The following is a 23,864-nucleotide window of genomic DNA, read 5'->3' on the forward strand; positions in this document are numbered from 1 at the left end:
GGGGAGACATAGGAGATAACACTAGAATTTGCAAGTCAGATCTTGGCCCCCCCTTGTGGCTTTTCCTCTTGTTTAGAGGAAAAGGCAAAGTCCCTATCATGGCTTGCAAGCCACTTCACAATCTTCCGCCTCCCCCAATCCCCGCTATTTTCTTCCTTGCTCCCTTTTCTCTAGCCATGTTGGTCTCCCATTGGTCCTTCATCAGGCCAAGAGTGCTACCTTAGGATGTTTGTTTTCTCTGCCTGGAGCCCTCTTCTCTCAGATGGCTGCAAGGCTTACCCTTCACTTCTTTCAGGTCAGTTTTATCAGAGAGGCCTGTCCTGACTTCTATTGCCTCCCCTTCCCTTTCCTGTTATTTTGCTTCATTTTTCTTCATAGTACTTAGGAAGTAAGTACATATATAGGATCACTAACATCCTATGTATGTTTGTTTGTGAATTGTTACCTTGTCTTCAGCCATTAGAGTGTATGTTCTCTGACGGTGAGAACTTACTGCTGTATCCCCAGCAGTGCCAGGACCAGTGCCTGACATATAGCTCATACTCAAGCATTTATTAGACAGAAAAGAAAAACAAGAGCAGGAAAGTGAGTATGAAGGAGGGAAGGAGTTGTATATGGATCTTATGTGGTTTGCATACCAGGCAGGGGAATAAAAATTTAATTCATTAGTTGGTGGGTAGCTATTAAAGGGTTTGAACAGAGGAATGACAGCAGAAACATTTAGTTTAGGAAGATTAGTTAGGTAATGGTGTGTAGGATGGATTTGTTTAAAAAATTCACATCAAGCTCTGTTCCCTCCCCAAGTCAGTACTATGTAACATAGCTATATATGCTTTAAAAAAACAAAAACAAAAAAAACACCAATTTTAAAAGTTTCACTCTCAAGAAACTGCTAAAATAATTGCCAAAATGGCTAAAAGCAAATTCCTTTCCAGTACTTTTTCCTTTAGTTTGCCCCAATGATGGTATCTTACATCACTGCAGTACATTGTCAAATCCTGGAACACAGATATTGGCTTTAGTTGGATTTCATCAGATTTTACATGTACTTTGTGTGTGTGTGCATGTGAGTGCACATGCATAGTTCTGTGAAATTTTATCTCATGTAGAAATGTGCTTTTTAATGTTTTTAAATCTAATTTTGAAGTTTTCGACAACGTGTTAGAAAATATCATCTTTGATACAACTCTCCAGGTTCTTGGCCTCATATGAATAAAGTGAATGGCCTGTTGTTTTCTTTCTTTATTCTTCTGCTGAGGTGTTCCTTTGTAGACTTTCCTTTCTACACCAGAAATGCTTTTCAATACCAGGTTTTTTGTTTTTGTTTTTTTAATTTTGAAACTAGTGTGTTACCTTCTTATTTCTTTCTGTTGGTCATTTATCTACTTAACAACCCTTCATATCTTTTCTGACAGTAAAATATTTCCACAGGACTGTTAAAAGGGTTCTAAAGTTTCTTCCTTTGCCTACCCTGCCTTTCTAATTAGAAATATATTTCTGATAAGTAATTTACCAATAATTTCAGAATTGGGAGAGGTAGTGGGTTGGAAGGAGGTTAACTAAATTGTTAACGTCCTTTATCTTTTTAAAAATCAAGGTTCTAATGTTTTTAGATATTCTGCTAGCCATATTATTTTACTAAAAGCTCACTTTATTGGTTTTTATATTTTTGGGGAATATTTGTCTTTATACCATTTACAGACTTTCTAAAGCAAAGTGTTTAAGTTAAAATTTTATAGTTTAATTTCTGCTGTACTAAATATGTGCTTTATGTATATGTGTGTTCTATGTGAGATATACACATACCTGCTTATATGTTGTTGATATTTAAGGTGATAGTTGATGGTATTCAGTAGGATTCTAGATTAACATGTAGGGCTGTGTGACACCTGAAGAAAAACGAAGGTCTATACAAACGTACTTGATAACATTTTTTACAGGTTCTGAGTTCTGTACGCACGGAATGGGATCCACTAGATGTTTGCTTTGGCACCAAACAGCCTTATCAGGTATTGACAGTGGAGTGCTCCGTCAGTGTAGACAAAGAGCCCATGGCTGACAGCTGCATCTATGAATGTGTTCGAAACAAAATCCAGTGTGTATCAGTCACCAGAATACCACTAAGATCGAAGGCCATTAGCTGTTGCAGGAATGTTACTGAAGACAAACTGATTCTGGGCTGTGAAGATTCTTCAGTAATTCTTTATGAAACTCACCGTAGAGTGACTCTCTTAGCTCAGGCTGAACTTCTGCCTTCATTAATAAGCTGCCACCCAAGTGGTGCCATTCTGCTAGTTGGCAGTAACCAAGGGGAGCTGCAAATTTTTGATATGGCTCTTTGTCCTATTAACATCCAGCTTTTGGCTGAAGACCGCTCACCTAGGGAGACTCTGCAATTCAAAAAATTCTTTGATGTTTCTAGCAGTCTTGTTCAAATGCAGTGGATAGCTCCTCAGGTTGTTTCTAAGAAGCCTGAAAGTGGGGACATCTATGATCTCCTCTTCCTCAGGTTTGACAGAGGACCTTTGGGTGTACTTCTGTTTAAACTTGGTAAGTCAAGGAAGTCGGTGAGTAAACAAATTTTTTATGATGGTGATATTATAACTAAGACAATAAAACTATTCTTGGAATGTAGATTTTCTGTTTGTCATCCCATCAATATGCTTGCCTTTGAAACATTTCTTATGGTTTCCTTAAGAAAGCTTTGTGGATGATTTTCTAAGTGGCAAGGTACATTACATATTGAAAAATTTTGAAATTGCATTAATTTTCCATTGTGATGAATAAAAAGCCTGAATTGTCCACATTTGATGCTTTCCAAAATTATTAAAAAAAAGCCTTAAAAAATAGTACATATGAGAATATTTTAAAAGTATGTCCATTACAAAATTCTGTGTTTTAGGAATGTAATACTTTTTCTATTAAAATTATTTTAGATTATAAGTGTCCATTTCTTCCCAGGTTGGAAATGTGTAAAGCAAGTGTTTTAAAAAAGAGAAAGGAAATGTTTAGTTACAGTTTGCTAAAGGTATTTGTATAACTTTTTGTTTTTCTTTTAGATAAAAATATTCAAAAGGATTTATCAATATTAGGAAAATTATGTATTAATGTATCCCATTTCAACCAGGAAGCTATAAAGCAGAATTTTATTATTATGATTTATTTGCTTTTTATAGTTTTGCATTACCAGCTATGTCCTGAAATATATGATATTCTTTAGGCAGTTTTGCATTATTTCACAGTCTTGAGAGAACCTCACTTAGATTTTAAAAAACAGATTTCAATTAATGCACATTACTGCAACTTGAAAACAGAAAAGTAAATACATTTTAAAACCCCTTATTAGATTTGGCTCTGTGGTACAAAGTTAAGTTTTTAAAGACATTGTAGTGTTTGTTAAATAGCTGTCAATTTACATTTTTTTTTATAGATCTGCTTGCCTCTGAAATTGAACACATGAAATAAATCTAATAAAAATAACTAACTTGAAATATATCAGGGATATAATGTGAGGGCTATGTTCTTTCCACATATTAAAAATGTAACTAAATCCATTCATAACGTCAGTATTGTCCAAGAAAAATGTGTTTGGAATCTCATTTATTATGAGATAATCCAGTTCTACTTTGCCCAACTACACGTTTAACAGTGGTATGTCTCCATACGCAACACTTATTAAAGTGGATGTTAGATGTTTTCCGTGTCTGTTAAAACCTCTCTCTCTCTCTCTCTCTCTCCCTCCCTCTAATAACCCAGTTACCTGTTAAACAGAAGGCTGTCTGCTGACATATACCTAGCTCTTCTTCAGCCCTCCCTTGTGGGCCTACTCACAACAGCTTTGCAAAAAGCACAGCTTTCTCTTCCTATCTCTAGCACATTTGCCTTCATACTAAAGTAAACAGGCTCTCAGTGTAGGGATTTAGAGGGCTTCCTGCTAATTGCCAGCTTGTAAACTTAATTGGACTATCTCCCTGGGCACTGTTCCTAAATCAATTAGGCAATGAGTTGGCTGTCACCTCTTTTTCCCAAGTAGGTCTCTTGGAAGAGAATTATCCAATAGAAGTCAAGCATTCAAATGAAAAGGTGATAACTTCTGCAACTGACATTTATCATTTAAATTTTATTTTCAGTATGACTTAAGTTTTATAGAATAGGGGAATTTTACAGTTTTACAGGCTCTTTAAAAGATCTAAATATGGAGTTTCCCTGGATTTTTGAAAAAGATTAGTGTTTATTACAGATTATTTTTCCTAGGAAGAGTAGGTTCTTTGAAACAGTAGATTCCAGCTAACAGAATAACAGATTTTTTTTTTTTTAAGAAAACCCTGTTTAAAGAACAGATTTATCTTAGGATCTGCTACTAAATACATCCAGAAATTTTAATATACTTCTTGAATTAACACAGTGCTGATTCTGGGCATCCATGTGGAATTTTCATGTATAATTCAAGTTACTGCATATATAAACAGGTAGTTGCATGTGCAGCTTCTCCACTAGGGAGCATTTATGAGATGTTTTTCATATGCTTGTTATGCAAGCCTTTGGAAATTTTGACATGAAAGGTGTAGCTTACAATTTAAGAAGCTGAGATAGATCATAGTTTAAAATAGAATGCTGTCATATGTAAACGTGTCAGTGGCTGCTGCCAATATGCTAAGATTTTTGGAGTTTGACTCCTAGGGTAGGTCAGTTAGTGTAATGTTGAAGGAAAACTGTTGCAAGGCTAGAGCTTCCATTCTAAATGCTTATAATTATTGCTCAAATGCATGGGGGTTAAAAGGGCATCATCACTCTTACTAGAAGAATGCGAAAATCATGCATTCCTCAGGAGAGAGCTAGAAGTGTCATTCTCCTATATAGAAGCATTGTGTAATCAGAATTTCTTTACCTGACAATCATTATGCATATTTCCATGTACATCGACTGGGATTAATTTTAAAAAGAGGAGTCCCTAATTATATTACTAAGATATTAAAGCCTTTCCATTCTCATCAGTACCTTTTACGGCCTTCACTGCTGTCTTTAAACTCACATGATCAGCTCCTTGCCCTCTCAACAGAGAATCTTACCTTTTTATTGGCACTTCATTGTTTATCTGCTCCTTGCCACCCACCCAACCACTTACCTACATGTACATAAATCTTTTCAGTTTCAATTCAGTGGAAAAGGAGCCTTCTCTTGTCCAAGACGAGTTCCACCACTGGTTCCTTTCTGGATCCCACAACATTCCCTTTGATACCTTTACTCTGTCACCTTCCCCACTCTCCCTGTAAATCTTGCTACCAGCAGGTACAGGCCCAAGCCACACCATGAAACAAAGAAACATACATACCTCTCTTCTTTAAAATTGTTTCCCCTCTTATTAATCAAATGTTCACTTTTCTTTCATAGTTAAACTCATTGAAATAATAGTGAACACTGAATTTCTCTGCTTCTTCACCTCCCATTCGTCCCTCACAGCACTGCCTTCTGCCTCTTATCATCAGTGTTCTAGAACTGCCCTTGGAAAGCTCACCAGTGACTTCCTACGTGATACACGTTTCTCTTATGTTACTTGATGACTTCTCAGCAGTTGATGGTTGCTGACCACGTCCATCATCATAGAACTCTTATACTTGCTTCCATGACTCCAGATGCAACTTTTCATCCCTTTTTTATGCTCTTCCTCTGCCTCCTCATGAAAACATTGAGGCTTTCTAAGGTTCCATTTTTAGCTCTCCTTCCATTTTATACAGACAGAGTTTATTTTTGATTTTGGTATCCTATCTCTGACTTCCGCCTAGACCACTCCTCACTCCACATCCACACATTAACCTGACTTGCTGGATACCTCCCTCTGAATGTACACAGGTGCCTCAGATTTATTATGTGCAAACGTGAGGTCATCATCTTTCTTCCTGCTTCTCCTCCTATATTCTGCAGTTTGAGGGATGGTACAGTTATTTAGACGGACGGAATCCCAAGTCAGAAGTCATCTTAGAATCCTCCCTCACCCCTGATGCCATATCCAATTGGTGACCAAATCCCATCAATTCTCCCTTCTAAATACATACTGTCAGAAACATCTCATTCTATTCAGCCATGCTGTCATTACCTTAATCTAGACCTTCCCTATTTTACCACGATCAAGTAGTGGCCCTCTGTCTGTAATCTTCTGACTTCCAATCTTCCCAGCCTGCTGCTCAATTAATCCCCTGAACTGCCACCAGAGTGCAGATTTGGTCATGGATTCTACAGCCTGATATCCTTCAGTGGTTAATAAGCCTGTCTGCGTCTCAGACTTCATCTCCCTAGCTGTGCTGCCCTAGTAGCTCCCCAATCACAGCATGTGCTCTCACATTCCTCCTTTCTATAGTGGTGTTAAGTATTCCATCTACCTAGAGTGCTCCCACAGTGCTCTCCTAATGCCTACAAAGTTAGGAAAAGGTTAAATGTTCAAGTGATGATATTAAACAAATAATTAAAGCTAATTTCTTCCCTCTCATAGCATTTTGAAAATCACAGGCAATGTGTGTGCATGTGTGTATGTTTGTCACTCCATCTAAAAAACAAGTAGTCTGATTTCTCTTAGAACTTTTGTAAGAAGTATGTGTTCCTTAAAAGAGTTATTTTTAATGAGTCACTTAAATTTTACTTTACCCAGGTGGTAGTTGGTGGTAATTTATTGCTGGAAGGAAATGTCAGATACTTTACTAGATGCCTCGTCATCTTAAAACTAGATCTCATGTCATCTGAGATGGATTGTTATTCAAAACAGCATTCTGCTTTCTTCACACTACAGTGATGATAGATTTTTAAATCAAATTTGAAGTATAATTTACATAAAATAAACTGTACCTGTTTTAAATGTATAGGTCAGTGAGTTTTGGCAGATACGTATATCCTCATGATTACCACACAATCAAGATGTAAAACATTTTTGGAACCCTCAAAATTGTCTGAAGCCCCTTTGCAGTCAATCCTGCTTCCCTCAAAGCTAAAGCGCATTGATCTACTGTATGTTATTACAGATTAGATCTGCTTTTTCTAGAATTTCATAGAAATAGACTCAGAAAATAGCTACTCTTTTGTATCTTGCTACTTTCACTCAGTATTTATCTGTGAGACTCTTCCATATTGGTGTTTATATCTGTAAATTTTCATTTACATTAGTGGGTAGTATTCCATTATATAGGTAAATCACAATTTGTATATTTTTTCACATATTGATGGACATTTGGGTTGTTTCCAAATTTAAGTCACTATCATTGAAAATGCTGTGTACTTTCATGTACTAGTCTTTGTATGGAGATCTATTTTAATTTCTCTTGGGAAAAACCTAGAAGTGGAATGGCTGGGCCCTATGCCAAGTTTATGATTAACTTAAGAAGAAACTGACTGTTTTGGAGTTCCACTTGCTCCACATCCTCACCAAAACTTGGCATTAATGGTCTTTCTAATTTTAGCCATTATAGTAGGTGTATGGTGGTGTTATTTGGCATTTCCCTGTGAGCCTTAGAGTTGGGCATCTTTTATGTGCTTATTTGCCATATATCTTCTCTGATGAGGTATATCTTCAGATCTTTTGTCCAAGTTTAATTGGATTGTTTATTTATTGTTGGGTCAGAATATTATATATTCTGAACACAAGTCCTTTGTAGGATACTAGTATTGTGAATATTTTCTTCCATCCTGTAATTTACCTTTTCATTTTCTTAACAGTTTTTTAGGTGGCAAAAGTTTTTAATTTCGATGAAAGCCAGTTCTTGGATTTTTAAAATTTTATGGCTTGTGCTTTTTATGTCCTATCAAAGTCTTTGTCTAACCTTTTTTCTTCTAGAAGTTTTATGGTTTTAGCTCTTACAATTAGGTTTATTTTCTAATTCAAGTTAATTTTTTGCATATGGTGTGAGTTATGAGTTGAAATTAAATTTTTAATATCAATATTCAGTTGTTCCAGCAGCAGCTGTTGGAAAGACTACCCTTTCTCCATTGAATTCCCTTGACCACATGTGTGTGTATATTTATGAAAAGACTGTTCTCATCCACTGATCTATATGTCTGTACTTAAGTGAGTACCACACTATCTTAATTACTATGGCTTTACAGTAAGGCTTGAAGCCAGGTACTATTAGTCCTCCCACTTTCTTCTTTGACGTCGTCGTCGTCTTCCTCTCCTTCCCCCTCCCCCCCCCTTCCCCTCCCCTCCTCCTCCTCCTCCTCGTCCTTTGGATGTGGACCTTTTTTTTTAATATTTATTTTATTTTTGGCTGTGTTGCGTCTTTGTTGCTGTGCACAGGCTTTCTCTAGTTGCAGAGAGCAGGGGCTACTCTTCATTGTGATGCAAGGGCTTCTCCTTGTGGTGCCGTTGCTTGTCGTGGAGCACGGGCTCTAGGTGTGTGGCTTCAGTAGTTGTAGCATGCAGGGCTCAGTAGTAGTGGCTCGCGGGCTCTAGAGCACAAGCTCGGTAGCTGTGGCGCACAGACTTAGTTGCTCCGTGGCATGTGGGCTCTTCCCAGATCAGGCTCGAACCCCTGTCCCCTGCGTTGGCAGGCGGATTCTTAACCACTGTGCCACCAGGGCCCTGATGTGGACCATTTTTAAAGTCTTTATTTGTTACAGTATTGCTTCTGTTTTATATTTTTTGTTTTCTGGCCACGACGCATGTGGCATCTTAGCTCCCTGACTAGCGATTGAACCCACATCCCCTGCACTGGAAGGCAAAGTCTCAACCTCTGGACTGCCAGGGAAGTCCCTGTTCTTCTTTTCAAAATTGTTTTGGCTACTCTAGATGTTTTGAATTTCTATGTAAGTTTTAAAACGGACTTGTCAGTTTCTACAAAAACACCTGGTGAGATTTTTTTTTTTAATAAATTTATTTATTTATTTTGTTGGCTGTCTTGGTTTCTTTTGATGTGTGCGGGCTCTTTTTAGTTGCGGTGAGTGGGGGCTACTCTTTGTTGTGGTGCACAGGCTCCTCATTGCTGTGGCTTCTCTTGTTGCGGAGCATGGGCTCTAGGTGCGTGGGCTTCAGTAGTTGCAGCACATGGGCTCAATAGTTGTGGCTCACGGGCTCTAAAGCGCAGGCTCCATAGTTGTGGTGCACGGGCTTAGTTGCTCTGTGGCATGTGGGATCTTCCTGGAGCAATGATCGAACCCGTGTCCCCTGCATTGGCAGGCGGATTCTCAACCACTGCGCCACCTAGGAAGCCCACCTGGTGAGATTTTGATTGAGATTATGTTGAATTTATAGATCAACTCCATCAATAGATGGAATAACAATTTAACAATATTGTCTCCCAATTTATGAACACAATCTCTATTTATTCAGGTCTTCTTTAATTTCTCTCAGCAGTGTTTATAGTTTAAAGTGTAAAGATCTTGGCTTCCTAGGTGGCGCAGTGGTTGAGAGTCCGCCTGCCAATGCAGAGGTCACGGGTTCGATCCCAGCTCCAGGAAGATCCCACATGCTGCAGAGCAACTAAGCCTGTGTGCCCCCCCCAAAAAAAAAAAAAAAAAAAGTGTAAAGATCTTGTACATAAGTTTGTTTATGTTTTTGGATGCTATTGTAAATAGTATTTTTAATTACAACTTTTAATTGTTCATTGGGGTTATATAAAAATGAACTTTTAAAATATTAACCATGTATCCTGCAACCTTGATAAACTAATTTTAGTTGTAGTAACTTTTTATTGTAGATTACTTAGGATTTTCTGCAGATGACTATGACAATTTCAGTTAAGTTTTATATATTCTTATCCAACCTGTATGCCTTTTATTTTGTTTTCTTCCCTATTTTACTACCTTTGACAGTACAATATTAAATAGAAGTGGCAAGAGAAGATATACTTGCTTTGTTTCCTATCTTAGGTGGAAAGCATTTAATCTTTCATTATATGTATGATGTTATTAGGTTGAGGAAGTCCCTTCCATTCCTAGTCTGCTGATATATATTATCTTGAGTGAATGTTCAATTTTTTCAGGTGCTTTTTCTGCATGTATTAAAATGATTATGTATTTTTTATGGTCATACAGGTAATTATATTGATTAGTTTTCGGATGTTTCAGCGACCTTGCATCTGTGGGATAAATCTCTCTTGTTTATGATGTATTATCTTTTTAATATGTTGCTGGATTTGCTAATTTTTTTAAGGATTTTTGTATCTGTTTATGGGAGATGCTGGTCTGCGGTTTTCTTTTTCTTTTCCTGTAATATTTTTGTCAGTTTTGGTATCCGTATAATGCTGATATCATTAAATGAATTAGGAAATATTCCCTCCTCTTATATTTTGAGTTGTGTAGAGGTGATATTATTTCTTCTCTTATTGTTTGAAAGAATTCACTAGTGAAGGCATCTGGTTTTATGTGTGTGTGTGTGTGTGTGTGTGTGTGTGTGTGTGTGTATGTAAAGGTTTTTAAACTACAGATTCAAATAGTATAGGATCATTCAGGTTATCTATTCATTTCTTTAATCAGCTCTGATAGTTTGTAGATTTCAAGGAATCTATTTCATTTGTTACATTTATTTCTATAAAGTTATATTATTCACTTAATTTTTAATGTCTGTAGTGCTGTAGTGGTTATTCTTGATATTGATAAGTGTATCTTTTTTTTCCCTCAATTTAGACAGATGTTGGTCAATTTTACAGATTGTTTCAAAGAACCAGCTTTTGTGTTCATTGATTTTCTCTATTATTTAGTTTCGTATTTTTATTATCTCTTTCTATTTATTTTAGGTCTAATTTGCTATTCTTTCTCTAGGTTCTTAATGTGGAAGCTTGGATTGTTGATTTTAGACCTTTTTCTTTTCTAGTTGAAATATTTAATGCTAGTAATTTCCCTCTAAGTAATACTATAACCACAGCTATCTCACAAATTTTAATGTTATATTTTTATTTTTATTCATTTCAAAATATTTTCTAATTTACTTTGTGCTTTCTTCTTTGACCCATAGGTTATTTAGAACAGTGTTGATTAATTTCTAAATATTTAAAGATTTTCCAGATATTTTTTTCCACTTCCTAGTTATTTTACTATATTTTGCTATTATGTATGCCCTTGAGGTTATTTGCACTTGTTTTATATGTATGGTAGAAATATTACATAACAGTGTGCAATGGTGCATCACTTCCCAGCTCCATGTTCCATGACATCACATTAGTGCTGGAAGTCAGCCATGGTGGGAGTATGTACACCACTTACATTTACCAGCACACTTAGGATATAAGGGGAATATTCTCTTCCTTGAAAATCTCAGTGTATAAATCCTTATGCACTAAAAATCATCCAGATATCTTTCTGTTTCAATATCTAATTTAGTTCTCTTGTGGTCTGGGAACATATTCTGTATAATCTCAAAGCATTTAAATTTATTTTATCTCCCAGAATATGCTCCATCTTCGTTAGTGTTATATGTGCACTTAAAAAGAATGTGTGTTCTGCTGTTGTTGGGTGAAGCATTTTATAAATGTCAATTAGGTCAAATTCACTCATGATGTTTTTTCAAGTATTTTCTATATTTACAGATTTTCTGTTTATACTTTTTTTCAACTAGTCAGAGAGAAATGCTGAAATCTCCTATGATAATTGTAGATTTGACTTTTTCTCCTTTTAATTCTGTCAGTTTTCACTTTATTATTTTAGAGTTCTGTTGAGAGTGTTATGTTTCTTCATGAATTTTCAATGCTTTATTACCAAGTTATAGAATTGTAGACTAACTCATTATCTCTCAGCATTTTTAAAAGCCCTACTGTTGTCTCTAGCTTGCATAATTTCAGAAGCAAAGTTTGCAAATATTTATATCTTTGTTTCCCTGTATATCATGTCTTTTTTCATTGGCTGTTTTTTTTTAAATTTTCTCTTTATCACCTTTTAAACAATTTGATTATATGTTAGCTTTTCTTCTCGATATATCAGTTATTTCCCTTGCTAGAAATATTGCTTATGATATAGAGTCAACAGATTTCAGATATTTTTGGTTTCCTTCAAAGTTCCTACACATTAATATCTACCACCAAGGAACCACCCAGTGCTTGACTGTAGCATCATGGAGGCTTTTGCATAGTAGCATTTGTTGATTCTACCAACACAAAAAGAATCGTCAAGTTTTATTGCTTAGTATAGTCAGGGCAATTCCCCAGATTCCCTATCAAGTTGAGTCCTGGTAGGTTATAGTACAAGACCTCATTTTTGTGTAACTTTAAGTTAATATGAATAATTTCAACATCTTTCTCATGAACTAATATATTTTTTAAAATTCTGAAACCTGTAACTACTCCAGGTAAATGATGATGATGATGACAGTAATATTTTGTATACTTTACAGATTCCAGATAACTTCACATATGTTTTCTCATTTAGCTTTATGATTATTTGTACTGAGAGGTTTTTGTAAAGTCACTCAAATCAGTAACCATTTGCAGAAGGAAAAAGATTTTACAGATAGCTATTTTTTAAAGATTAAAAAAAAAACTCCTTAAAAGCACTCGTACTTATTGTCATGTAATTAAACAGAAATTGTTAGTTTTAAATGAAATCAGCCATAGTTAAAAGATAAGATAAAACTAGAACAGAATTCCCGCCCCCGGCCCCCACCCCCCTGCTTTATTTTGTACTCTTGCTTCTCTAAGCTTAGAAGTGGATTTTCATTCATTTTAAAAGGGTAAGCAAATGTGTTTATATTTTATAGCAAATCTTACTTGTGAAAGGGGATCAATAACAAGATTAATCCTGATCATTTCTTACTAATAATTAATAATAGAAGAGAATAATCTCTAAATGCCAATTTAGCATAAATTGGTATGTGGTATCTATGAAGAAACTCAACTTAGAGCACTCATCAATAAAAACAGTCTTAAAAATGTTTACATAGTCATATTATATTTGCCATGGATATTTGTACATTTTGACCCCTAAGTACATGGGGCTGAAGATCAAGCTGCAACTTAGAACTATTGAAGTTGGTCAATAAGAATTGTGTTATGTCAAAATTGTCTTTAAATAGATACAACAGAGGCCTAAGTGACAGATTGGAAAAATTGTTAGCTGTTGTGATTTACCTAAAAGTTCTCACATTTATTCATTCTTAGTCTAAACAGTTTGATTATGTAGAGTATAAATTAGTTAATATGTTCTGAATGGTAAGCATAAGCTAGATAGAGTTGGTAGGTGATATTTAAAGATTGAACCCCAGTGTCATATTACTCTTGGCCCCCCAAATCCCACATTTCTAGCACTTTACACAAGAAATGATCACTATTTTTTTTCCTTTATAGAAAAGTTAAATCTCTTTTTGTTATTCTACTTTTATGTTTTTAAATATTTATTTATCTATTTGACTGTGTGGGGTCTTAGCTGCTGCGTGTGGGACCTTTGTTGCAGCATGTGGGATCTTTAATTGTGGCTCGTGGGGTCCCTCGTTGCAGCATGCGGGATCTTTTATTGCAGCATGTGGGATCTTTAGTTGTGGCATGTGGGATCTAGTTCCTTGACCAGGGATTGAACCTGGGTCCCCCTGCACTGGGAGCGAGGAGTCCTAGCCACTGGACCACCAGGGATGTTCTACTTTTTATTTTTAAAAGATTCACTTGATTTTATGTTTTTGTGTGACAGGTATCTTCACACAAGGACAGCTGGGCCTGGTAGACATCATCTTCCAGTACATTCACTGTGATGAGATCTGTGAGGCAATAAACATCCTGAGCAGTATGAACTGGGATACTCTGGGTTACCAGTGCTTTATCAGCATGAGTGCCATCGTAAACCATCTTCTTAGACAAAAGCTCACTCCAGAGAGAGAAGGTCAGACTTAAAATATATTTTATAAATGGGTTTGTATATTCATGAAGTACATTTTATTGAGTCAGTTATTTTTTGAGGCTGTTTTGGAGCTGTGTTACTGGAGATTAGAAGACAAAAATATTCATGCCCTATTAAACTGACAAAATTAGATATCAAATAATTACTCTCATGTGGTACTTCATGGTATAGTTATTTGTCAACATAATAACTTTTCTGTGTATACCTATGTTGGAACTCACAGTGAAGTCATCATATATTTCAGACTAAGCTCATATGTAGAATATGCTCAGATTTGAAACTTTGATAAGGAATTTCATGTACTCTCTAGGATTTGGAAGACAAAGGGCCCTAAACAAAGTCCTTATTTCTCCTTTACTTTAGACATCAGTATTTTTCTCTCACATCCCAAGTTCTTTGATCATATGATAGACCTTACCACTAATTTTGTGTGTGTGTGAGAATTGCAGCCCAGGCTGTTCCTTCTTGTTTTCATTCTAACTTAAAGTTCTGGTACCCCTCTCCCTTCTTCCTGCTTGGATTTCCCAACCTTCTCTTAATAAGTAATTTTGCTGATAGGATCTCAGATGTTTATTGTCAAAGAGAGATAAGGCACTGTTAACAACAACAACAACAAAGGAAAAAAAATATGTGTGCCACATACAATGAAATCAATTTTTATATTTGCCAGTTATCCAGTATATGTTATTTTTATTATGAGTAATTTATTTACTTAATGTAAAATGCATCTAAACATTCTTGCATTCATATCTTTATTTCAAATGTTTGTAATAAGCAGTGACATTAATGGTGGGAAATCATGGCCAATGAGAAACTTTCTGTAGGTGATTTACAAGGTAAGGAAAACAGGAAGTATGTCAAAAGACCTTTGCTGGAGAGCTTTTTTCCCCCACTATTTTCTTTTCATGTTTATAGATTTTCTCTATCCATCTTATTATGTTTCCAAAGTAAACAAGTTGTTTAGATAATATTTTGTACATAACCTTCATTTTAGTAATTTTAGAGAAGAATAATCAGCAAGAACATGTTCTTCCAAGAAGTTTACATCATGAGACTTGGCCCCAACTCATATGGAGGCCCACAATAAATATATGTATATATATGTATTTTTACCCTGTTATTTATTTATTTATTTATTTAATTTCTAAGCTCTTTATTGGAATATAATTGCTTTACACTCTTGTACCAGTTTTTGAGGTACACCAAAGTGAATCAGCTGTATGTATACATATATCCCCATATCCCCTGCCTCCCATGACTCCCTCCCACCCTCCCTGTCCTGGGCCTCTAAGGCATCACCCATCATCGAGTTGATCTCCCTTTGTTATATAGCAATTTCCCACTAGCTATCTATTTTACAGTTGGTAGTGTATATATGTCTATGCTACTCTCTCATTTCATCCCAGCTTCCCCTTTGACCCCCCCACCCCCACGTCCTCCAGTCCATTCTCTGCATCTACATCTTTATTCTTAACCTGTCACTGGGTTCATCAGTACCATTTTTTTAGATTCCATATATATGAGTTAGCATACGGTATTTGTTTTTCTCTTTCTGGCTTACTTTGCTCTGTATGACAGTCTCTAGGTTTGTCCACCTCATTACATATAGCTCCATTTTATTCCTTTTAATGGTTGAGTAATATTCCATCACAATAAATATTTATTTAATGTTAATTAAATGTTAATGTTTTTGGAGATAGTCCAACACATCTATGGAGGTTCCAGTACTTCTGCAATGACAAAATGCCTAGCACAGTGCTTGGCCCACAGTAGGTACTCAATGAATATTAGTTAAAAATAAAAAGAAGATTATAACTTCAGAATTTTAGGGTTCTGGGATTACTGTAATATTTCTACCTGCAGAGTTATCTCAAGTAATTATTTGTTGTATTGGTATGCTCTCAAGATTGGGTAGATAGCAGAGATTAAAAAAGAGTAGGAGGGTCCCTGGAGAAAGCCTGTTATGGTACACATAATCCATGCAAGAGACCCTAAATTTACAGTTGAAGAAATAAATGAAGAAGATAAAATATTGACCCTTACTCAGGACACTGAGAAGTTGTTAGCACCTCAGTGAATTTGTGTTGTAAGATCCCTGTGTAGTAAGAAAGATTATTAGGGAATTCACAAATGGGTATTATCAGATTCCTGCGTTAATAAAGGATATTATCAAGGAACCATATTGGGTGGATAGGGAAATAAAAAGCTTGTATGATATACTAGGCTATTCAAATAAAATGCTTGCATGATGCTGGGTTATCAGAATATGTGCATTTTAAGTAGATATATGCACTTTCCCCCAAGTAACTGCAAAACACGTTTCTAAAACATTCATAGTTCTTCTCTGTTGAGATTTGTTCTATCTGAATCTAACAAATTTTACATGGTAATTTGTTTTCCTTTTATTAGCGGAACCCAGTGAGCTCTTTTATTTGTAGCTGTGCTGTGGTTATCTTTGAGATCTTCATTTCTGCCTTAAACATCAAGCTGGGCTATCTAATGAATCTATAACTGTGCTGGGAGCTACAAGTATTCGATGTAGGCTCAAACATTTCAGATGTAGAGAACATGCTGTCAAGAAAACAAGCAATGGCAAGAGAGTCTGGCTTGTTTTCACAATGGCATTGCTGTATTCAATTTTAATCTAAATTGACTGCTGCTTTGAAAGAAAATACCCCTAAAGTTCATCTTACTTTACTGTCTAGATTTGAGATTAAAAAAAGAAATTACTAACAGCTTAGCCAAGTCCATAGCAATTACTCTGATGAGGTATTTAAAACTTTCAAACCCAAATATGCCTAAAACTAAAGAGTTTTGCTAAATAAGGAATTGTTTATTCAACCTAGTGCTAGTAGCATAAAAATCAGTGGAGTCTTACTGTGAACTGTATTGTCATACAACTCTCACCATTATAGTAATTATATATTTTCTAGGTATTTCTTGGAGGAAACACAACCCCATTGGCATGTCTTGGTAAAAGTGTAAATTAGGCAAAATGTGCCCTTTTTCTCCTAATCACTAGCCCTTTGGCTTATCACAACCTGCTCTCCAATCCTTTCCTAGGAGGGTGTCAGTTGACTAGAGCAGATTAGCATGGCATCCCTCCCAGGGGTGTTAGCTTTCACACTTGGACAAAACTAACAATCATGTTGTTTAGGACAGGATTTAAGGAAGGTATAGGGATTTCCAATCTTTCTTTAAAGCTGTAATAGAGAGATATTATTAGTCCAATAAGGCTATTTTATTTGTATTATTTTTTAAACATTTCTAATACTGATTTCAATGTCTAACACAGAAAGGCTAGTTTTCTCCTTTCAGCCAAAGAGAGTAAATGTTGAGCACACTGTGAGTTGATTTTACTGGAAATACTAGTTGAAACTGTGTTACTCTGATGAGTCACTGTTTTAATTACCCATTTGTGGTGAGAGGTTGATTCATTATGAATTTCTTCAGTTTTGACAGCTTTTTGTTGCTCAGAGTCATTGTCAGCTTTGCTTCAAGTGAAAGTTTATACACAGGTTTGTTTTTGTACCAGCTGTCATATTTTAATTTCATCTTTCCTGCAACAAGCTCACATTTCATCCAAGTTTGCAAAACCTGACTGACTGCAAACATGAGTATTATGTTGTAATTGAAGGAGTTTCTCTTGTTTTAGTGCTGCTATGTTTGAATCCCACAGCACAGCTTGAAGCAAGCCTTGGAACCTTCTATGCTCCAACAAGACCACTCCTGGATTCAACTATATTGGAATACAGAAACCAAATCAGCAAATATGCAAGGAGATTCTTCCACCACTTGCTCAGGTGAATGATATCTTTGTATTAATTAGTGTCAGACTAATTACCTATTTAAGGAGCCATCTTCTTTAATTAGGGTAGTCCATAATATGGCAATCTCTTTTCTAATAGTCTATCCCCTAAGAGAAAAACAGATCAGCTCTTGATATTCTTTATTTAATTCATTCTTGTTTTCCTGTTAAGGACTATATTGGAATATTGTTTGGGGCTTTTACATCATCAGTACACTGTAATATAATTGCTCCTTTAATGTGAAAGCAAAAAATACCAGCTGTGTAAAGTCAATTTAAAAATATTAACTTAATGGTACTTTTATTAGTAGAGAAATGTTTGTTTTAATTGCAGCTAAAATGAATGTGCTATAAAGTTCTAAGATAGTCACTGGTTTGCTTTACTTTCAGAATTACTCTAGAGAGATTTGTCCATTGTCTTCCTTATATAAAGTGGCAATTTGTTAGCTTCACTGTGCCTCATTTTCTCTGCTTTAAATTCCATTAATTCCTTTAATCTTATGGATTATATGAAAAATTAGATAATGTCAAGAATTATTCTGAGACAGATACTTTGGAAGTTGAAAGACAAGTACGTATAGCATATTCTTTATACGTAAAGTTAAAAAAATAGATGGATGGAAGATGAATGGATGGATAGAGACAGATAACTAACTAGTTAGTTACTTTAGGGATACATCTGAATATGTCATTGCTAGAAGTAAAAGCAAGGAAGTGAGCAGAACAAAATTTAGGATATTGTGGACTGGATTAAGAGAAATGTGAGAGGAACAAGCCCATGCAGGGCCTCCAAAGTATTAGTAATGTTCCATTTCTTAAGATGAGTGGGGTATGTGTCAGATCCATTAAAAATTATTATCCTTTTAGCTTAAAGTATATATTTTATATACTTTTATGTGTGATATATTTTATAATAGAAAGTAATAGAATTTTCAGTTTCATATACCAAAAGGAATTATTACATTGAGTTGAATTTAAAGTTTTAATTTTACTTACAGTATAACTTAGCTGTTATAGTTCCTTTTAACTCAAACAATTTCATGTATAGTGTCCCCATTTTTCCTCAGAACAACCCTGTTAAGGGGGTATTATCAGTTGACAAATGAGTAAACTATAAAGTGGCCCTCTGATCTCTACCCAACAGTGAAACTTTTGGAAAACAGTCTTTTTAGAAGCCGAGAAATGTTAATATATTGCGTGAGTTATGACCTATAATTGAGTATTGCTTTTTTATCTGAACTTTAGTATATTCGAAGAAATTCTTCACCCTAAATAAGGCAATGTTTTATGTATAAACATATACATAGACATGACAAAAATACTGGGACTGATGTCACATTTATTTGGACTTAGGGCTTTATTCTTTGCTCTCACTGTTGTTCTGTTTTCTCTGCTTCTGGGGAAAATTAATGAATTCACCTCCTGCCTGAAGAGCCCCAAAAGATTAACATTAATGAAGCAGACATTCTGGTGGCATAATCTTGGTGGCCTGACTGTCTCTGGCCTCTCTGACTTTATGCAATGATTTGGTTGTGCACAAACATCACATTTTATAATGCTGCTGGCCTTAGGATGCTCATATCCTACTAATAGGTAGAATCTTACACATTCTACTAATGTGCAATTTTTTTCATTGATTTTCCTCAAACATAATATTCTGTTTTTTGGATGTATTTTGATGAGATGACTATTATTATCATTATTATTAGACTAACTTTTCTGTGTGGTTACATCTGGAATTGAACATTGTCTCTTAGGGTATATGAGGTTTTTCATGCTTCCTTTTTGCATGCTTTCTATTATTTCAATTATGATGACTATTTAGTGGTTCTTTTGACGGGAGGCTATACATGGCATTATGAAAAAAGAAACATAAGTTTAGAAGAAAATGAGATAGCTTAAGTTGGAACCATCCTTTTGTTTAATCTGCTGCCAAGAGGTTCTCCTTAAGGGAAGAGAGAAAGGCCAAATACTTTTTTGTATTTGTGAAGTACTAGAATTGCATTACCCTCTGTACTTGGCTAGCCAGTATTTTAATATTCTAAAAAAAAAGGCATTAGGTAATGGAAAAAGTCCTAAACAGTAAAGATCATCATAAAGAATTTTAAATTAAAGATGAAGAAAAAGGGCACCGTGCAGAGTAGGGATATACCTAAGATCACTCATTGGTTAAGCTGAGGACTTGAATTGCTCGAGTCCAGGTTAGAAGGATAATTTTAATATCAAAAAGTATATGGGGAGATCATAGTATGAATTTGTGATGATAGACAAGTATAATGTGTGGATTTTTAAAATAAATGTTTTGGTTTACAATTTTGTTTTTATCTTGACAGTAGAGGACGTCCAGGGACAAGTTTTTGTTTCTTGGCCTTTTTTGTCTTTAGCAGATGTGAAAAATTATCCTGACAGTATTCCTTCAAATCCAAATGAATCTAAACTTTAAAACTTACTTCTCATGTCCTTTCCTGACCCCTTTTTGTATGTGTTCAAAGTGGTCAGTTTTCATAAAGAAGTGTTTCTTATAAATGTAAATCGCTCCTAACATTAAAGATAGAAAGCAGAAGAAGTACAATCTTGATAGGGTAGCTAAATAAGGTGGTTGTTTTAGTACAATTTTAAAGAGATTGTAAAGTCCAATCCATAAAATCATTAAGCTGGAAGAACTTTCCTATAAAACGTGTCTTGAAAAAAAAGTCAGTGTATTATCCTTTACTCTCCCAACACTCTGACACCAGATAAGTGTGGTTTTTTTCCCACACTGACCAATTTTCTGATGCCAGCTGTGTGTTCTACAATTCAATTCAATTCTGGCACTAACCAGAGTTAATGCAGGCCCCACATGTTAAGAGCCCAGTCTTACAACACTATCCCTACTTCATATGCCATTTGCAAGTAATAGATCCCCAGGTTACCCACAACTCCTGTCTGTCTGACTTGTGTAAAAATTGGAGGTTCCTACCATCCTCTCCACAGGTTCAATAATATACTAGAGTGGCTCACAAAACCCAGGAAAAGAGCTTGCTTACTATTGCCAATATTTTAAAGGATACAAATAAACAGCCAGATGAAGAGATGCGTGGGGCAAGTTATGTGGGAAAGGACTCAAAGCTTCTAGGCCCTCTCCAAGTGCACCGCTTTCCCAGGACCTCCACATGTTCACCAGTCCAGAAGCTCTCTGAGTCTCCTCCTTTTGAATGTTTATGGAGGCTCCATTACATAGGCACGATTGATTAAATTATTGGCCTTTGGTAATTAATTCAACCTCTGGCTCCCCTTTCCTCCCTCCTCCCCAGAAGTCCAGGAGTGAGGCTGAAGCTCTAAACCTCTAATCATGTGATTGGTTTCCCTCACAACCAGCCCCCATCTGTTAGAGGCTTTCAGAAAGTCACCTTATTAATCTAAACTTAGGTATAGTTGAGAAGGGATTGTTATGAATAACAAAAGACTTTCCTTTCACCTTTTTGGCTCCGTATCACTTAGGAAGTTCCTGGGAGTTCCTTTGTCACGAACAGGACAAAGATTTAATATATATTTGTTATTATAAATCACAATATCATAGAAGGAAGATGTAAGTTTGCCTAAACTAAGTTCAGAAGATGATTGTTCACCTCTCTACTTCCATAATTGAGTAGTCCTCCAGAACTACTTAATAGGGAAGTATTAAGAAGTAAGAGCTTTTCATTATAAAAAAGTAGAAACTATAAGAGGAACTCCTAGATATTGATGAAATAAAAGGGCATACATTTCAAATGAATGTGCCACATATGAAGCTTATTTTACTAAGATGGAAATATAAGGATTAACAATTAATTCATTTTACTTGTTTATTTCCCCTCTTAACTATGAGTGTTGTTCTCAAATGGTATTATATGATTGTGGCACAGAGAGTCATATTTTTTAAATGCTTATTAAACAGTAAGCAAAATCTTGGGAGAAGGAGCTTTATTGCCTAGAAATAAAAATATCATGTTTATAAAATATTTGTGGGGAAATGTACTGATGTCTGCAATTTTCCTTGGGACTGCAACAAAAAAGTAAGATGAAGTGATGGATAGAAAGGGAGATGAATAGATATGTGATAAAACAATGTTGTAAAATGATGATAGAATCTAGGTGGTAAAAATATATATATTATTTCAACTTCCCTGAATGTTTGAAAATTTGTATAATATGTTGGAGGATAATATGTATTATGTTGGAGTCAATATTTACACTTAGAATTCAGGAAAAAAAAGGTAATGTTTTAAAAATGGCTCTTGGCTTATGAAAAATATATATATTAGGCAAAAAGAAATTGTTAACCACTTTGATTTTTAAATGGCTTTTTAAATTTTACTTTTTACTAATGGAGCATACACAGTAAATAAAAACAATTATATGAAATCAATTGAAAAAACATAAATACTGAAACAGCTACCTAAGAATATTTAGAGAATAAGATAGAATGATCTACAGAGAAAAACTTCCTGGTCAGATCATCTGTTTAATGGATAATATATTTAAAATATGTGTTTAAGGCAAGGTTGAGCCGGCAGGAAACTAAGGGAAACACTCAGAGGTTGAAATAACAAGGATGCTTGATTCCATAAGAGTAAGCAAAGTCAGAGTTTGCCTTGAGGGCATCTGCTGGCACCTGGCAGTGAGGTGCTTGGTTTATAAAGGCTGTGTACTCAGGGGGTTGGAGACAAAGCCTAGGGTTCAAGCAGAGTGGGAGATTGGAGCAGAGATCCCCACATCAATTTAAGACCCTTGAAGGGCAGTGTCTTCTCTGAGAGAACTAAAAGGAAGGAAGGTATGAGATGCAAGAAGAAATGGTAGACAAAAAAAATGTTAAACTTGTGGGAACTTAAACAAAAATTGATCATGTAAAACATAAACACTAATGTCTAATTCAAGTGGTTAAAATTAAGATAAAATCCTGGACAATGACAACATATAAATCAGAAGGGAAGTGAAGAAGTTAAAGCATTCTACGGTCCTTGACTTTTCAAGAGGAAGACAGAGATACTTATTAATACTGCATTTTATTAAGTAAAAGATTCATGGTAGAATCACTGAAAGAATGGAAACAGAGTATATAATTTTCAAACAAAGATAGTGAAAATGCTAGATAAGGAAAAAATTCAACCCCAAAGAAGACAAGAATTGGGGGAGGGTGCAGCATGCAGGGGGAGGAAACAGAAGTTGAAGAAACAGAAAACACACAATGAGGTAATAGAGATGAATTTTAAAAATCAATAATCATTGTCAATGTAAGTAGGTTAAAATTTTCATTTGCAGAGATTGTTTTTTCTAAGTTTTTACAAGAAACAGAGTGTTTTCTAAGTTTTTACAAGAGACACCTAAAACATAGAACGTTTAAAAGCTAGAGAATGGAAAAAAAAATTATACTAGGTCAACACCAAAAAAGAGCTGGTAATGTTTTATTATAAATAGTCTTTAAAGCAAAATCAGTGGTACAGGAATGTAAAGCAATTATATTACAGTAAAGAGCTTAAAAAAAAAAGAAGCAAAATCGGTAGTAGAGATTACTAGAGATCAGTATCAACAGAAAAATCAATTCACCAGGAAGGTATAACAATTCTAAATGTGTATAATATAGCTTAAGTACACATAAAATAAAAGTTGACAAATTCACTTTCATAGTTAGAAATTTTAATTCCCTTGATGTGGTAATCGATTAAGTGAACAAAGTATCATTAAGGAAATAGAGAATATGGACATGTGTACAGTAGTATATACAATCGGAGACTACTTTTTCCATGAACAAACAAAAACATTTTTAAAAATTGACAATATTCTAGGCCATCAAGTTCACGAAAATTTCAAAGGATCAATTTTATTTACTCAGCAATTAATTAGTGCCACATGCCAGGCACTATTGTTAGAGCTAGAATATAGCAATGAACAAAACAGACACATACTTAAAAGTCTATGGCATCATAAAGTTTACATTTAGTGAAGGAAACATAACGTAAATCAGTAGGTAAAATATATAGAATGTTAAGTAATGATACGTGCCATGAAGAAGAATAAAGCAGGGACAGGAACTAGGGAGTATTGGGTGGTGAGGCCTCACTAAGAAGGTGAAATATGAGTTAAATCCCAGCACTCTTGCTGGGGCAGTGGATGAGAGGCAGAATAATAATAGCTTGGGTCAGAGGGCTAGCAGATGGCTCGGTAATATAGGGCTTTTGTTGGCTATTATAAGGAACTGGGATTTTTCTTTTGAATAATAGGACAAATCAGTAGATGATTT

The 23,864-nt window shown here is 35.2% G+C and overlaps 1 protein-coding gene across 1 annotated transcript in view; it reads left to right on the forward strand.

The window, feature by feature from the left end:
- Positions 1-23,864, forward strand: part of WDPCP (WD repeat containing planar cell polarity effector) — a gene marked incomplete at its 3' end in the record, with an annotated part of 364,337 nt that overhangs the window by 135,512 nt on the left and 204,961 nt on the right. The window contains exons 10-12 of the mRNA XM_057743382.1: positions 1,941-2,550; positions 13,591-13,779; positions 17,477-17,600. Of these exons, the coding sequence (XP_057599365.1) occupies positions 1,941-2,550; positions 13,591-13,779; positions 17,477-17,600 (923 nt within the window). The remainder of the gene's footprint in view (positions 1-1,940; positions 2,551-13,590; positions 13,780-17,476; positions 17,601-23,864) is intronic.

The sequence above is a fragment of the Hippopotamus amphibius genome, chromosome 7 (assembly GCF_030028045.1).
Source record: "Hippopotamus amphibius kiboko isolate mHipAmp2 chromosome 7, mHipAmp2.hap2, whole genome shotgun sequence".
NCBI classification, from domain to species: domain Eukaryota; kingdom Metazoa; phylum Chordata; class Mammalia; order Artiodactyla; family Hippopotamidae; genus Hippopotamus; species Hippopotamus amphibius.